The sequence below is a fragment of the Lissotriton helveticus genome, chromosome 7 (genome assembly GCF_964261635.1).
Source record: "Lissotriton helveticus chromosome 7, aLisHel1.1, whole genome shotgun sequence".
In the NCBI taxonomy this organism is placed as follows: Eukaryota; Metazoa; Chordata; class Amphibia; order Caudata; family Salamandridae; genus Lissotriton; species Lissotriton helveticus.
This window is the reverse complement of record NC_136068.1, coordinates 1,621,356,479-1,621,373,060: the sequence shown is the minus strand read 5'-3', so window position 1 is coordinate 1,621,373,060 and position 16,582 is coordinate 1,621,356,479. Positions and strand designations below refer to the sequence as shown.

At 46.9% G+C, this 16,582-nt stretch overlaps 1 protein-coding gene across 1 annotated transcript in view; it reads left to right on the top strand.

Annotated features, from left to right (window-relative positions):
* Nucleotides 1-16,349, top strand: part of C7H19orf81 (chromosome 7 C19orf81 homolog) — a 576,103-nt gene extending 559,754 nt beyond the window's left edge. The window contains exon 7 of the mRNA XM_078655301.1: nucleotides 16,026-16,349. Within this exon, the coding sequence (XP_078511427.1) occupies nucleotides 16,026-16,236 (211 nt within the window). The 3' untranslated portion in view covers nucleotides 16,237-16,349. The remainder of the gene's footprint in view (nucleotides 1-16,025) is intronic.
* The last annotated feature ends 233 nt before the right edge of the window (nucleotides 16,350-16,582 follow it).

Here is a 16,582-nt window from a genome sequence, read left to right as displayed (position 1 = left end):
CACGTTGCGCAGTGTCGAAGCTGGAACTGCAGCTGGCAGAATTTGAAAGCAACGACTCTGCCCTAGCCCACCCCTGCCACTTACAACACCGTACAGCCTTAATGGCAGAGTTCCGTGAAGCGGCGGAGCGTGAGGCGCACTATTTAGGAAAATATGCAGTGGGCAGGAGATATGGGGAGGGGGAGAGGCCGGTAGGACCTTGGCCAGGGCAATGCAGCAAACTCCTAAGCAGACATATATCGCTGAGAAAAGGCATGATGGATTGCGAATAAAAGATAACTTAAATATATTCAAGGAGGTACTCACTTATTACACGCGACGCCTTACAGGGAGAACCTGGACAAGATTGCCATGGTCTGGCTAGGCAAAGCACACTTTGAATTCTTAGCGGAACCATTCACGGAAGACACAGTAACTGTGGCGATAGATGGCATTGGTGGCTGTAAAGCACCAGGGCTCGATGGGTTTCCTGGTTGCTTTTACAAGACGTTTAAGTCACTTCTGGCTCCGCACCTCGTTGATGTATATCAGGTGGTGGAAGAATCGGGAGAGCTTCCCCCACGCTGCGGGAGGCGGTTATAACACTTAGGGCCAGATATAGGTAGCCCAATACCGGTCGGAAACGGCAGAAAATACCGATTTTCGGCCGTTTCCGACCGGTATTGGGCTATGGAGATGTAGGGCTCAAAAAACATACAGATTCGGTAATTTTACAGAATCAGTAATTTTACCGAATCGGTAAAATTACAGAATCGGTAAATTTACTGATTCTGTAAATTTTGCCTATTCGGTAAATTTACCAATCGGTGTGTTACCTCAGTTCCAGCCGCTTTGCAATGCAGGAGCCCGCGCAGGCTAAGCTGGCTCCCCGCAGCTCCTCGATGACTTCCTGTGGCTCCTGGCAGGTCCGGGGTCGATCGGGGGCTCTCCCTCTCCTGGGAGCCTCCTCGCCGATGATGAGCGGTGGTCCCGGGCCTTCCCGGGACGGGAACCAATGCGGAGAAAAGTTTGCCGAGGCGCGCCCCCCACCGCCAATAGCAGCGCGGCTTGCGGGTGCGTGGCTGCGAGGTGTTGGTGGGGCGTGGCCTAGGACGCGGCCGACGCCCCCGTCACATGACGGTGGTAACGGCTTCAGAGGACCGGCACGGCCTACAGAAATCCCGCGGTGGCCCTCACTAGGCTTCGACGGGCCACAGCGGTGAGCAGCAGGTCAGGCGACTGGGCAGCGGCAGTGATTTACAGGCCCCAGCTTACTTCCCAGCAGCGCCCCAGGACAGCGCAGGCAAATCCGGGCTGCGGCGGTGATCGGTGCAAGGCAGCGCCGGGTCAGCAGCAACACGGGGGGCCGCAGCGGTGATCGTTAAAACAGCGCTTTCCAAGGCACATCGCTTTTCAGGTACCAGACAGCACTTTTCAGGTACCGGGCGGTGGCGGTGATGGGCCACAGCGTTGTTCAGGCCACAGCGCTTTTAACAGCACAGCGCTCTCTAGGGCAGGATAGCGCTTGGAGATTGTGTTGGGCAACAGCGCTTTTCAGGCCACAGCGCTTTTAACAGCACAGCGCTTTCAAGGACAGGATAGCACTTAGGGGAGCAGACAGTCCCGGCAGCAACCAGTTCTAGGCAGTCCAGGGCAAAGTGGCGCTTGGGAACAGTCACAGCTTAGACAAGGCAGCGCAGGGGCACAGTTCAGGTGGTAAGCGCTGGTTACCTGGTTGATCCCCCAGCAGTGCTCTCAGTAGGCAGTCCAGTACTTCAGTGCAGCGCTAGATGGGCACAGAGCCTCTCTTGGGGGGATGTATGGTAGGTTCTTGTGTTGTTTCTTAGGGGGTAACAGGGGGGTTGAGTTGGAGGCTTCAGAGGCAGGATGGTTCCCTTGGCACACTGGAGGTGGTGCCCTGTGTTCCCCAACGCTGGGCCAGATCAGCAGGCTGGCAGAGTCCCTCACCTAACTTAGAAAAGCAGTGCCTAGGCCCAGTCAGTCCCATTGGTGTAGGTTCCTCCCCTAGGCCCAACTGCCTAATCTCCTGCAGAGGTTCCCCCAGGTCCAGTGGTGCCCCAACTGACAGGCAGGTTTCTCTCCTTTCCCCTTATACCCCTAGATCAGGTGACCCTCCTCTAAAGGTGGCAAAGCGTAACCCCTCCCCTAGTCTGGAAGGTTCCAGGAGCTTCTACATTCTAGGCTATGGACTAAAAAGGCGTAATGGTAGTGTTACTGTATCCTGATGTCCCAGCCTGCTCCTGATTACTGGTGCGTGTCTACACAGGCCACTCCACAGTAGCTGGGGCCTGTGGCAGCCATGTTGTTGGGAGAGAGCACCTGCACCTCGGCACTGTTTGGCTGTGGTAAGGCGCCCAGAGACCTAGGTCCAACAAAAAGATGGTGGAAAAAACAAGGCAAAGGGCAAAAAAACAGGGCAAGACCACCCTAGGGCTGACAGGTCTAACAGGGCTATTTTTATCTGCGAGTGTTTGAACAAATAAAGAAAGAATAAAACGAAGAAAATTGACTTGAACAAATTTCTTGGGAGAATGGTTTCAATCTTGTCCTTTTTCACAATACGAATGTAGATTGAACATTGATACTGTGTTTATCATATAACTTTTTTGGTGTGCGAGGTCAATTTGTGAAATCAGGTCTAACAGTTGTCCTTCCCCAATTCCTGTACTTATTTCAAAATATCCTCATCCCATTGTATACCCATTTTTTCTCCACTATACCGTCGCATTTGATCAGACTAGTATGGGGTGGTAGACAGCCCCGGATACGTTGGGACACCCTAATATTGCCATTTGAGCGGGGTGGGTTTAGAGTACCAAATTTCCTCATCTACTACTATGTTACGCAGTCAAGTTTCACGCAGCATTAGTATCATGCGGATGCCAGGATACCAATCCTTCGACCAGAAGCAGACCTCGCACTTCCAGCGCCCCTTAACACACTCATGCCAGTGGGGGTGCTGTGCGACCCACAGGACATTCAGACACTCTCCTCAACAAGCCGTGCATGGCGCCGATTGCTCGGTGTGACTGGATCCCATCTCTTGTACTCCTCCTCATTACCATTGGCGGAAAACGGCTGGACCATTTCTAATTCCTAATGACTAGGACAAGATATAGAAGTGATTGTTTTTTCTCTATTAACTTTAATGTTAACGTCATTACTTACTGCTTTTAATGCACTGTGGGACTCCCACTTCGACAACAGGGAATGATTCAAACATGTGGATCTATAGACCACTGGAGGACCACAGTTTACAGGTAAGTAACTTATTTTCTTACCAAGCAACGCAAGACCAACTTGCTTGACCTTGCGCTGCTTAGTAAATAGGGAGGAACGCAAAGAAGTGCAAGTCGCTGCCTTACGTTACTCTGCCCCAGCAAGGCGGTCCAGGGGTGGAACATGGGTGTTCCCAAGCATCCATCTATGGATTTTGGCGCATTCCCAGACTAACCATTAATCATAGACTTGGGAATGCATCAACATGCTATGCCTTCCCAGGAGAGGATTAACAAGGAGTAATATTTTATTTCTCCTCGTTTTTCCTGTCCCTTACTAGACAAAAACAATCCTGCATACAATGCAGGCACCCCTGCACAATGGTGCAAGGGTGCCTGCCCTGGAGCTAAGCAGCATTTTGTGTGCCGAAGTGAAGGACTGGGCTATTTAAGGGAAGGACTGGGCTATTTAAGGCCCAGCGGTGCCAGGGAACAACACCTAAAACCTTCGTGGGATACCTGTTCTGGCGCACTAAAGACAGAGACACGGGAGACTTCCTTCGGCGTCAAAGATCAGTGTTTATTACTGCAGGGATGCAAAAGTCATGAGAAGTACAACAGAGTGTAGGTTCCAAGAGTCTGCTTCAAATTGCATTTGTGTGTCGCTCTCTTTTATACAAGATCTTGTCATTGCACAATACGTAAGCAAAAGGTTACAGCTCAGTTCCCACAGTATAATTCAAAGGGTCGCTTTCATGTATTCAGAGCTCCGGAACATAATTACATTAACATCACCAGTTCCAACTGTAAAAGCACATCTTCCCACCATTAGGTACATTCCACTTGAGTTGTAAATAAGCATAAGAAAGAGACAAGAACAGCTGCAGGGAAAATCAGACAACAGGGAGGAGAGAATGTGAGGATAATATTGGATGCGTAATCGTGGCTTAAAAGGGCTTGATCCCAGCACGTGCAAGGCTGAAACAATAGACCGGCACGCCAGGATCACCTCCGGGCGGAGGCAACTGCTTTAGCAGCGTCCTCCCCCTACTCATAAAAGACGCATGAAAGGACTATACTTCCACCGTAAAGCTTGGGAACAGAGGGTCACGATGTGGGCAGTTGCCTGTTCGCTGACTACGTGAGGGCAAGAAACAAAATGGGTGCCGTATCTAAAATGGAACCCAAGGGTTCAGATGTAGAAACATGTAAATGAGATGAATTCTTCTGAGTAGCATGGCGATACCGTGTACACTTACTAAACTCGTCATTTACGGTTCATAGATACCACACTCGTCCATATTTGGCGATGCCCAAAACGTTGTGACGATTTTCACGGAACCTCAGACGCTCCTTTTGCCCTCATGTAGGCAAGAACTAGTCGAAGTCGGAGTCAATCTCGATTCTCATTAGATCATTCAGATGTTGTTGGAACATAATTCTATCCATCAATGTTTCTTTGGTAACAGATGGCCTTCTTATACACGTTGTAGCACAAAGGCCACATAAGGCAGGACCACACTGTACGCAAAGACAACACGTGAACAGAAACGTCACAACAACCCCTATAACCATCAGAATCTTCCAACCCCAAGTCGACATAAGACCCCAGAACCATCCTAGAAGCGTCCAATCTCCCTCGTCCACGTGTATGGACTCCGAGATTTTGTGCAACTTGGAGATGGCTTGATAAACCATTGGAGCGTTATCAGGTATGAATATGCAGCAGCTCGAATGGATGACCTTACACACACCTCCTCTATCTGCTAGAACAATGTCTAGAACCATACGGTTCTGTAACGTCATAAGCCTATCCGCTTGAAGCTCTGCTGTCAGATTACCAAGGGCGCTTGCAGTTATGTTAGCGGTTGACTCTACTACACGAGTTAACTGTCTCAGGTTTCTGCTATTGACCATAGGGCCCCAAAACGGTAGAAAACCCTTGAAGAAGTCTCCTGCTTCTTGACCGGAAGTATCCTCCTTACTAATGACACCTCTCACAACTCTGGTTTTGTGATAGTCGGCAGCAACAGTGAAAGTCGGGGGCAAGAGATTTGCAATATAGCAGGTACCTGAGAAGTCACGAGGTAACCACGTATATGCTCGGTCATAACATACAAAATAGGTACCCTTGGCAGTCAGAAAGACAGGAGAAAAGAGCATCGGTAGAACGTAAGTATCCACACAAGCACTCTTCCCAAGCTGGGCTCTTGGATTTCGGCCACGACCTTGCAGACAAAAGTGGCCTAGGTGAGGTACAATCCAGATCGGAGATGAGCTTTTAAGCTGCCTATCACCCACTGATTTACTATACTCAGCCTCACTAAGGTACTTATAGGCCTGCACTTCCTCCTCTGGGATGAGCGAAGCATCAAAAATGTCTCTATCTAAATCAGCCATCGCTATCGCCAGAGACTTATGGTACGGGCCAGGACCAAAGTTTGCTGAGCGTGGTTCTCGATGGGGGTAGGAATCTAGTGCACTACGGAACATGATTTGGAATGCCCGAGCTGACCCTTGGGGGCTGTACGGAAGAACCAAATATGGGATACCCCTGTCCATGGTATGTGGCATTAGCCCACACACCCAACAATTTGTAGTATTTACCACCAACTGATGCTGATGCAAAAGTTGCACAAAGGAATTGTTTCTAAATTCCGCACGTCTGACTTGCTCATGTTGGGGCAGTAAGTGAAAAGAATGTGGAGAAACGGTAGAGACGAAATTTAGATCGTGAGAAGGAGAGGTAGGTAAGGCAGAAGGCAGTAATGATTGAAAACCAAAATATACTCCACCCACCAGCAGCATAGAAACAGTTAGGAACAACATGAAAACCTGTAATAAAAAACATTTTGTTCGAAATGTGCTGTACAATTTAGATCTTTGCGCCGCCTTTTCCTCTAGCTTCGACAGCTTGGAGAACTCCATCCTCTAACAACCGTCCGCAACGTTCTTGACGCACTTCGTTCTGAGTAGCGATTGCCAATTCCCAGGAGTTCCCAGAAATCGACAAAAGAAACCGACCTAGTGTCGATAGCTGCTAAACAGAAGGAAGTACCCGCACGGCCCTACGGCCAACCCAGATGATAGGTTAAGTGAATTAGAATCACTTCAATAATAGTCTCTTAGCTGTCTGAAAGGAAAAGGTAAACACAATATAAAATGTCCACAATGTTCATGACAACGGTAAGATGTACTGTAAATTTCAAAAAGGGGATAAAAACAGAACTCTTTTATTTGTCCTTAACGCGCGGTCGAAGAAAGTATCGACTTCTCCCGGGTTGAGTCTGATCTTCAAACAGTGGATTGGATGGCGAACAAGTGTTCGATGGTCCAGGCAATTGTTCAGTACTTGTATTTCCCAGTGTTGAAGGAAGGGAAATTGTTTGAGGGGAATCAACAGGGGTGTCAGATAACACTGAAGTGTTCCCTATGGTTTGAGCTTCACTAAATGGGACAAAGCGTTGGGGAACGTCAGTTTCAGACGAAGAAAAACCTTTGCGCATCCATGTGTCTGCCGGCAGAGGAAGCAGAACCTTCTTGGTGTGGGTGGCATGCACCCAGTGTTTCCGTCCCTCCAGCCGAACCGCCGTCCTCGTGGCTAGTAGCACCTGGAAGGGTCCCACAAATCTCGGCTCAAGGTGACGTTTTCGTCCGAAATTACGGGTGAGGACCCAGTCCCCTGGTTGGAGCCGATGACCAGGACCCTCTGTTTGTGACGGCAGAGCCTCAAAGACCTGTTGATGAATCAAACTCAATTTAGCAGTCAGATCATATAGATAATCGATTAACATCGGATATTCAAGTCTGTTCAATTCTTTAGGCCTTGGAACCCCCCAAATGTTCGCAGGACGGCCGAACACAATCTCATATGGGCTAAGCCCTACTCGAGAGTGTACAGTAGCCCTGGTCGATAAGAGAGCTAGAGGCAAAGCGTCGGGCCATGATAAACCAGTCGTTGCCTGGATTTTAGCAAGCTTCAATTTCAGGGTGCCATTATATCCTTCCACCAAACCTGCTGACTGAGGATGATTAGCACTATGAAATTTTTGGGATATTCCTAAACCACGACACACACTCTTCATCACACTTCCCACAAACTCACTTCCGTTGTCCGACCATACAATCCGAGGCATGCCGTACCTGGGGAAATACTCTTTGAGCAGAATTTTAGCTGTGGATAGAGCAGTATTATCCTTAAGAGGGTAAGCTTCAATCCACCTGGAGAATGCGCATACTACGACCAACACATACTTCAAATTGTTGCATCTCTCCATATGGATGAAGTCCAATTGGATAACTTCGAAGGGACATGTAGGAGGGGCAAAATGACCAGGTGGAGTGGGGGTGCCCTTACCGGGATTATGCATCAAACATACCATGCAATTCTTAACCACTCTCTCTGCACATTTAGTAATCCCATCATTCTTCCATACAGGAGACAATAACTTGCATATGCCCTTCGAGCTAATATGTGCTGTGCCATGGGCCATTGTAACAACAGCAAGCACATATGCATCCGGTAACATCCATCTCTGTTTCTCTGACAAGTCAACCCAACATCCATTCTCGTCTAACTTTCCCGTGCTTTCTTTCCACTTAGTCTTTTCCATTTCAGTGGCCTCATTCTGTATTTCCTTCACACTCTCCACTGTGTCCTCACACATGCTAGTTTCTGCTGGCCATCTTACTGAATTCGCAACGTACATTCGATTTGTCAGATTTCTAGCTGTCTCTTTAGCAGTTTCGTCTGCAAACGCATTACCACGACCAACATCATCCGTCACTTTTCGATGCGCACTACATTTAATTATGGCCACCTGTTTAGGCAATGTGAGTGCACCTAAAAGGTCATTCACAAGCTGTCCATGCTGAATCTTCGTGCCATGCGACGTTAAGAATCCTCTTTCTTTCCACAATCGCCCAAAACTGTGTGCCACACCAAAAGCATACTGGCTGTCTGTAAACACATTCACCCGCTTTCCTCTGGACAACACACACGCTCTTGTCAAGGCGACCAACTCAGCTGCCTGGGCCGAGTTCTGACTCAATCTCGCAGTTTCCACAATCGTACTCAACGTCACTACAGCATACGCAGTCGTCACATCACCATTCGGTAACTTAAAACAGGAACCGTCAACATACAAAGTACCATCGGGATCTACCAATGGAGTATCTTTTAGGTCGATACGACCCTTCGTTTCTTCCTCAGTTCTTAGATAACAGTCATGTGATGCTACATCACTTGACTCTGTGTTGATCGGCAATAATGTTGCTGGATTCAACACATTACACCTTTTTATCCGTATATGACTAGCCAGTAACGTCAGCTCATACCCAGACAACCTTGCGCTCGTCAAATGTTGAGTTTTCGTTCGGTTTAAGAGAGTGTCAACTGCATGCGGAACCATCACCGTAAGCATATTATCCATGACCAGACCTGCGGACTGTCGAATGGACGCCGCAGCTGCCGCTGTTGCTCTTAAACAACTCGGCAAAGCTCTAGCTACTGGGTCTAAGGTCGAAGAAAAATATGCGCAGGGACGCTGTTTGCCACCAAATTGTTGCGCCAGAACACTCAACGCACAACCATCCCTCTCGTGAACGTACAGTGTAAACGGTTTACTGTAATCAGGAGTACCTAACGCAGTAGCCGAACACAACGCATCACGTAATTCAGAAAAACCTTTTTGACACTCTTCAGTCCATGGCAAAGGAGTCGGAACATCCTTGCAGGTGAGAGCTAACAATGGTTTCGCCAATAGTGAAAAATTTGGGATCCATTGTCTGCAGTATGACGTGATACCTAGAAAGGCACGTACATCTCTCTGAGTTTTTGGCACAGTCATTCGGGTAATCGCTGCAATTCTCTCTGGGGTCAACCTTCTCCCTTTTTTTGACAATAAGTGACCTAAGTAGGTTACTTCTTGGCAACAATATTGCAGCTTGGAAGGTGACACCTTGTGATGTAAGTCACATAAATGCCGCAACAACGATACTGTAGCAGTTCTACAAATATCTTCGGTATCAGCAGCTACCAACAGGTCGTCAATGTACTGAATCAAGGCTGCGCCTGCCGGTAATACAAATGAATCAAGTTGACTTTTGAGGGCTTGACTGTAGATAGACGGACTCTCACAATAGCCCTGTGGTGCACGTTTCAGTCTAAAACTGCGACCACCTAATGAGAATCCGAATAGGTCTCTGCTTTCCTCAGCAATCGGGATACTAAAGAAAGCATTCTTTGGGTCGATCACCGTGAACCAGGAGGCAGATGCTGGAATCAGGGTCAACAAAGTCGTGATATCAGGGACCACGGGAAATTGTGGAATCACGATTTTATTTACTTCTCTCAAATCGATTATGAAACGGTACACAGGAGGTTTAGATGGATCAGTTCGTTTTAAAATGGGTAACACAGGGCTATTACACACATTTCCCCGAGTTTCTTCGACGACGTCCTTTTCGATCAGATCGTGCACAATCGTTAATAGCGCCCGTTCTCCCTCAATGGAGATACGATACTGAGGTATACGTGGCAATCGCACATTGGGTTTCAGCTTGATCATATAAGGGGGGATGTCCAAGAGTCCCACGTCATTGGGACCTGTGGCCCATAGAGACGCAGGAAGGGAGCTCAATTCCGGCGGGAGTTTATCGATCGACAAGTACATAGGAGAGATTACTCTTCGACCTAATGTAAGCTCCACTCCTTCAGGAGAGCAATACAATGTCGCATATAACCGTATTAACAAATCCAAGCCCAGAAGATTCTCACCACAACCAGTAGATAGAATCAATGGAGCCTCTAGCTCACGAGGGCCAATTGTAAGGGGTAAAGGGCTAGAGACAGGATTGCTAACAGGGGCGCCAGAGAATCCAACGGAAACATTTGTTAAGCCGGACAAAGGTGCGCCAGGGAGTTTCGAATGCATGATGGAACTTTTCGTCGCACCAGTGTCTAACAGAAAAGGCTCAACTACGCCAGATGTAGCAACTGCGACGTAAGGCCCACTCTGATCAACCGGAACTGATACTACTCCCGCTCTCTGTCGGTGGCTGTCCTAGTAACGATCGTTTACAACAGTTTCATGTTCAACGTAATAGTCGTCCGCATAATACTGTGCTGATTTATCGGACCTTACATTTCGCTGGTCAAAACAATTAATCGCGTCCGAGGACGTATTAGGGCGCTCAGTCTGATTTTGGAAGGTACCGCAACCTCTACCTCGAGATGATTGTTGAGGACCACCACGACCCCCTCGTGCCGATACACCATTAAGGCGATCACGTAAAGCCGGACAATCATATTTTATATGTCCCTCTCTTCTACAATATGCACACTGGTTATACCCAAGCGTAGATCTGAAGTCAGAGGAGTCAGAACGTGACTGTATTCTGGAGGATTGCGATTGTGGTCTATATTGCTGTTGCGAATCATTTTGATTTGAACGTGGAGGATATGCTTGCTGCAACAAAACCTTCGTTTTGAGCTCCTTCGTTTTCTTATCAACACGATCACTTTCTTCTTTTTCCCTATTCTCATAATATTGAGCCATTGCTAATATCTGTGCAGTGGTTGAAACAGCCCATGCACTTTCTGAATTCTTCAATTTGTTGCATAGTTCAGGTAACAAATTTAACACGAACTTATCAACGAATAACCGCTGACCTCCCTCAGTGCTCATATCCTGACCACTATGATCGACAAATGCTTCCTCGAACCTAGTAAAGAAGTCCGAGACACTCTCATCTTTCTTTTGCTTACAAGCTGATAATTTATCCCAGTTCACCCTCATCGCTGGCATGAGAGTTTTCATAAGTGTAATTATTCTCTGAGGTAGATCCGTAAGTAACTGCTCAGGCTTAGCCCCACCAACTTGTCGGCCATCAGCTTCTATTAGTGCAGCACAATCACCGCCTAACTCATTCGCATGATTTTCCTGGCGGATTTTCGCCCAAACCGGTTGTGGCACAACATTACCGAACAGCATGTCGATGTCGGCAAGGTTCATAATAGTAGCATCCACCAATTGGGACAACTCCTTATAGTAACCCGCCGGATTCTTGCGTGGATCAGGCAAGGACTGTTTGACCTGTAAGACTTCTGATCGCTTCCATGGGAGGTGTATCCAGACTCTTTGAAAATGTGGCAAAACTGGGGGAGCAGCACCAGGATCACCTGGCATCCACACTGGCGGGACCTCTCTCATAGGGTACTGACCAGGAGCCGCTTTCCAATTCTCAGAGTCGTCATCAAACGCCACTCGAGAATGCACTGTCGACCTATGGGCTAACAGTCGCTCTAAGGCACGTCGTACATCTCCACCTACAATCATACCGCTCAAAAATTGACTCTGAAGTTCAATCATATCGGGCGGTACGTTATCTAAATTGTTATTATACCATTCTTCCCTCAAAAAGTTACACATTTCTTCGAACACGAATCTCTGTGTAGGCTCATTAAACTGAGAAAACGTCTCGAAAACCATGCGTGGAGGGTAGTTGGCAGGATGTCTTATCCACCTATGTGCCATTGTCACTAACGTCTCTTTTTCCCTTCCACTAGGGATCTGACTCCGTCTTTGGGGAGTTTCAGAAGTATCGGATGGAAATAACTGACCAGAAAGCGGTAAATAAAGGGTAGCAACAGTGTTAGGGATACGATTACGAACAGAAGGAGAAAGGAGAGCAGGAGCCACAACGTTTGAAGTGACGGCCGACACAGCAGAAGCAGGCAAGGTAGTCGGGGTGGCAGGGACAAGAGGCTGAGAAGGTACAGGCAAAGGAGCAGTAGGAATAGAGACAGGTGGTGGGACAAACGTAGGACCAACACCGGGCTGACCCACAGCCGCCGGAACAACAGGAGGGACAACAGGAAGAACAACAGGCGGAACTACAGGAGGAACTACAGGGGCTGTAGCACCCTGTGCATAAGGAGGTGGCGATTTAATCAAATACGCTAACAAGGAATCCTCCTTTAAATCCTCTTCTTTCTTATCCTGTCTAGCTGGTAAAACCGGATAACATTTGTCTATCCTCATGTGATGCAGTCTAGTGGAAACTTCTATTTCTTTTTCTTCTTTATCTCGCTGACATTGTTGTACAACTTGCATTATCGGGACGAAACCTTCTCTTCGATCCTTTTTAAGCTGTTTGATTTCTTTCCGTTTGGCCTCTTTACGCCACAACCGAAAAGAATCAAACATAGCTGGCCTAGCTTTCTTTTTAAATAATTTAGCTTCAAGATTATCTAAAATCGTAAGTTCAAAACTTCCATGCGGTGGCCAACTAAGGACACCATCTTTTTTCGTGTAACGGACCCAATATTTATTATATATAATAGGGCCCACACCATGTCGACTATAGAGCTCATATATCGGAGTTCCAACTGGAGGTATCGGACACGAGTCCTCCAACCGGGAATCATTGTTGCAACATTTAAAGAAACCAAGAATACCACTATGGCTAGGCATCGTGCACACTAACCTAGTATCAAACTTCAAGGGTTACCGAAGCACTAATTCTTCGTGGAAGACAAAACCCTCGGTTTTGGCAATTGCAACTGTCAAATAACAACTAAGAACCAACAACTAAGAACCACAAATGCAATGGAACCATGCTAACAACAAAGCTTCAACAAGCTGAAACAACAACTAAGGACTGGGAGCGACCCACAAATACTTAACTGAGAGCTTCAATGGCGTCACCAGGAAGGCCCGTCTATCGTCTCGCTGTACGAAAGGTCTACGCCAGGCGTCGAAAAAAGGTCGACAGTCAGGGCATCGGTCCGTCACAGCCGTCAGGAGGCGGGAATCTTCGCGGGAAAAATCTTCGGACCACTTATTTCGACAACAGGATCGATGAAGCGGGGTGCACCTTTTCCTCGGAGATTTCACACGAAGTTCCTCACAATCGCCAGGCTTTGGACCGGTACCGCCGATGTCGCCCCACGTTGGGCGCCAACTGAAGGACTGGGCTATTTAAGGCCCAGCGGTGCCAGGGAACAACACCTAAAACCTTCGTGGGATACCTGTTCTGGCGCACTAAAGACAGAGACACGGGAGACTTCCTTCGGCGTCAAAGATCAGTGTTTATTACTGCAGGGATGCAAAAGTCATGAGAAGTACAACAGAGTGTAGGTTCCAAGAGTCTGCTTCAAATTGCATTTGTGTGTCGCTCTCTTTTATACAAGATCTTGTCATTGCACAATACGTAAGCAAAAGGTTACAGCTCAGTTCCCACAGTATAATTCAAAGGGTCGCTTTCATGTATTCAGAGCTCCGGAACATAATTACATTAACATCACCAGTTCCAACTGTAAAAGCACATCTTCCCACCATTAGGTACATTCCACTTGAGTTGTAAATAAGCATAAGAAAGAGACAAGAACAGCTGCAGGGAAAATCAGACAACAGGGAGGAGAGAATGTGAGGATAATATTGGATGCGTAATCGTGGCTTAAAAGGGCTTGATCCCAGCACGTGCAAGGCTGAAACAATAGACCGGCACGCCAGGATCACCTCCGGGCGGAGGCAACTGCTTTAGCAGCGTCCTCCCCCTACTCATAAAAGACGCATGAAAGGACTATACTTCCACCGTAAAGCTTGGGAACAGAGGGTCACGATGTGGGCAGTTGCCTGTTCGCTGACTACGTGAGGGCAAGAAACAAAATGGGTGCCGTATCTAAAATGGAACCCAAGGGTTCAGATGTAGAAACACGTAAATGAGATGAATTCTTCTGAGTAGCATGGCGATACCGTGTACACTTACTAAACTCGTCATTTACGGTTCATAGATACCACACTCGTCCATATTTGGCGATGCCCAAAACGTCGTGACGATTTTCACGGAACCTCAGAAGTGCTCTGTATAATGATAAATACGGCAGATTCCTGCCCTTTCATGCAGTGGGGTAAGGTGTCTTGCTGCTTTGCGTGAATATTTGATATATCTGACCCCTAGATTTTTGTCGTTTTGGCCTCAAATAATTTATTCAGATTAGCTCTGTTTTTCTAAACTGATGTGGGATTTTTCTTGTGTTGTGTTTTCACTGTATTACTGTCTGACGTGCCGCATGAATATTTAACACATTGTTTCTAAGTTAAGCCTGACTGCTCTGTGCCAAACACCACAGAGTTAAGCATAGGTTAATTTAGGGTTTGCGTGTGTTTCATCCTGACAGAGAATGGTTTCACCCCCTCAACCAGTGACCCAATTTTCTGAAGAGTGTGAATCTCGGTGTCACAACTATATGCAAAAGTTCATGTGCGATCTGTCATAGAGGCAGTGAGGGACACCCTCTCTCACATTGAATAGAATGCGTAATCGTGGGATTAATGCTATTTAACCCTAGGGAAACAAACGAATAAGCTTTGATGCACAGCCTACATCATTCAACTGTCAGAGATCTTGATTGTGCTACAGCGTCAATCACTATTACTGTTCTTCCCTTATGCCAAATGCATAACTGTAGACCTAATTTAAATACTAAAAATGCTTTATTGTTGCCCCCATTGCATGAATAAAAACTGTGAATGTCCTTAATTCTGATCTTTCTGCTTGACTAATCAAAAGATTTACATAGTGGATTTATGAAGATTTATTGAGCTCAATTAGTACTCATATTTTGAGGATTATAAACAGAGCCATTCTTTACCCTTCTTGAGGCATCCTCCGGCTCACCAATGGTAGCCCTTTCCAAACTCAAAGTCAAAGTTAGTCAACTGTCACTGTGGCAGTATTTGAACGTCAATCAAGTCTATAGAAGAAAGTAATGGGTTCATTTAGAACATGGCGGGTAGTCTTCTACCAGGTCAGGTTGGCAGAGGCCCTGGCCTCTGCTTTCCCGTCAGGGGATCCCCACCATAGTTAGAGATTCTCGCCTGGCTGGTGGCCATTTCTATGCCCTCAGTGTATTTGCCGGTGCAGCAGATATACTTAAATCACAGAAAAGTTACTTGCAGATGCCTTGCTTGTTTGGACAGCTCAGCAATCATTTTTACTGCGTTTCAGAAAAACAAAAACAAAAATGGTTCTCACATCTAATGAGGTGAGTATATTCCAGTGTGTGAGGATCATTATTTGATGTCTTACCTGATGCAAAGCATGCAGGGAAAATCAATGATGGTCTAAATACGATGAGATAACGACAATATGAAACAGTAGTCCTAAGCTGTATGGACCGTGGATTCAAGGGTTTCCGACAGCAGAGTCAGCTGTGGCTCCATTGTCCAAAATGCAGTAGTTCCATCACTTCTAAGTGAACTGAAAGTTTGGCGATGCGGGAGTCCTACCAATTCATTATGGAGCACCTGTCCGCGGTGCCAAACTCGACCGATTAATGACCAAAACCAGGCCAAGTGTGAACTGTCTGGTTTCAAGCATGAGATTAAGCTCACCCAGAGAATTAACCTTCCTACTTGGTTCTGTTTTTGGCGTGTAGTCTCTTACATATGTGGTTATCTCAAAGCGTTGTCTACCGTTGGTCAGAAAGGTTCTTTCTTTGCAGAGTCTCCTCATCTTGATGGGTCATTTACAGTTCTAGTTGTTAACTGAATCTCTGCACCACTTGTTAGTGCAGCACTCCAATCCCACTGTATCGGGTGGTTAAAGCGTTCAAGTTAAGCTTATTGCTGTTTTTGTCCAAGTCTAATATAGTAATGAACAAATAATCACCATTTACTGGCACGCAATTATAACAAATATATACTTGTCCAGTCAGTGCTTTTTCTGAGTGTAGGGGAAACCTTCACTAAGTTCTGCAAATTGTTAATTGCACTCAATCACTCAAACTCATTTCCACAGGTGGCTGATTACCGTGCTCGACTTCTTAACACGGAACCTGTTTCTGCGCGCCGGCCTGGTCATCAACGGGGATTTCTTCCCACTGCGTCGATATGATGAAGTCATCATGGATGATTATAAGCTGCACCTGAGGAGGGCGCTGGCTCGGAAGAAGATCTTGGACATGTTGAACAGTTCTTCGGATGAGGGCAGGCTGGGCAGCTTGGTTTAAAGATAGAAATGTGATCTACTATGCTGTCAATAAACAACGAAAAAGAGGTGAAAATGGTGGAGAGTGGAGGAGAGGTCTTCTGGCATGTAGTGAGCACTGTGGGGCATATTATCAAGGACAGGCGATCCATTTTCGCCGCTTTTATCGGCAGGAAACTGCCGATAAAGCGGCGATAATGGATCGCCTGTCCTTGATAATATGCCCCACATTTTTAAGAATAGGGGTACCCTTACGTATTCTTTCTCATGAATGCCCAACAAGACATCACCCCTTTTTTTATATCATCAGTCTTCAAGTCACACTGCGCTGACACACCAATGGCTTTGGCAGAAGTGCTCAGAAATAG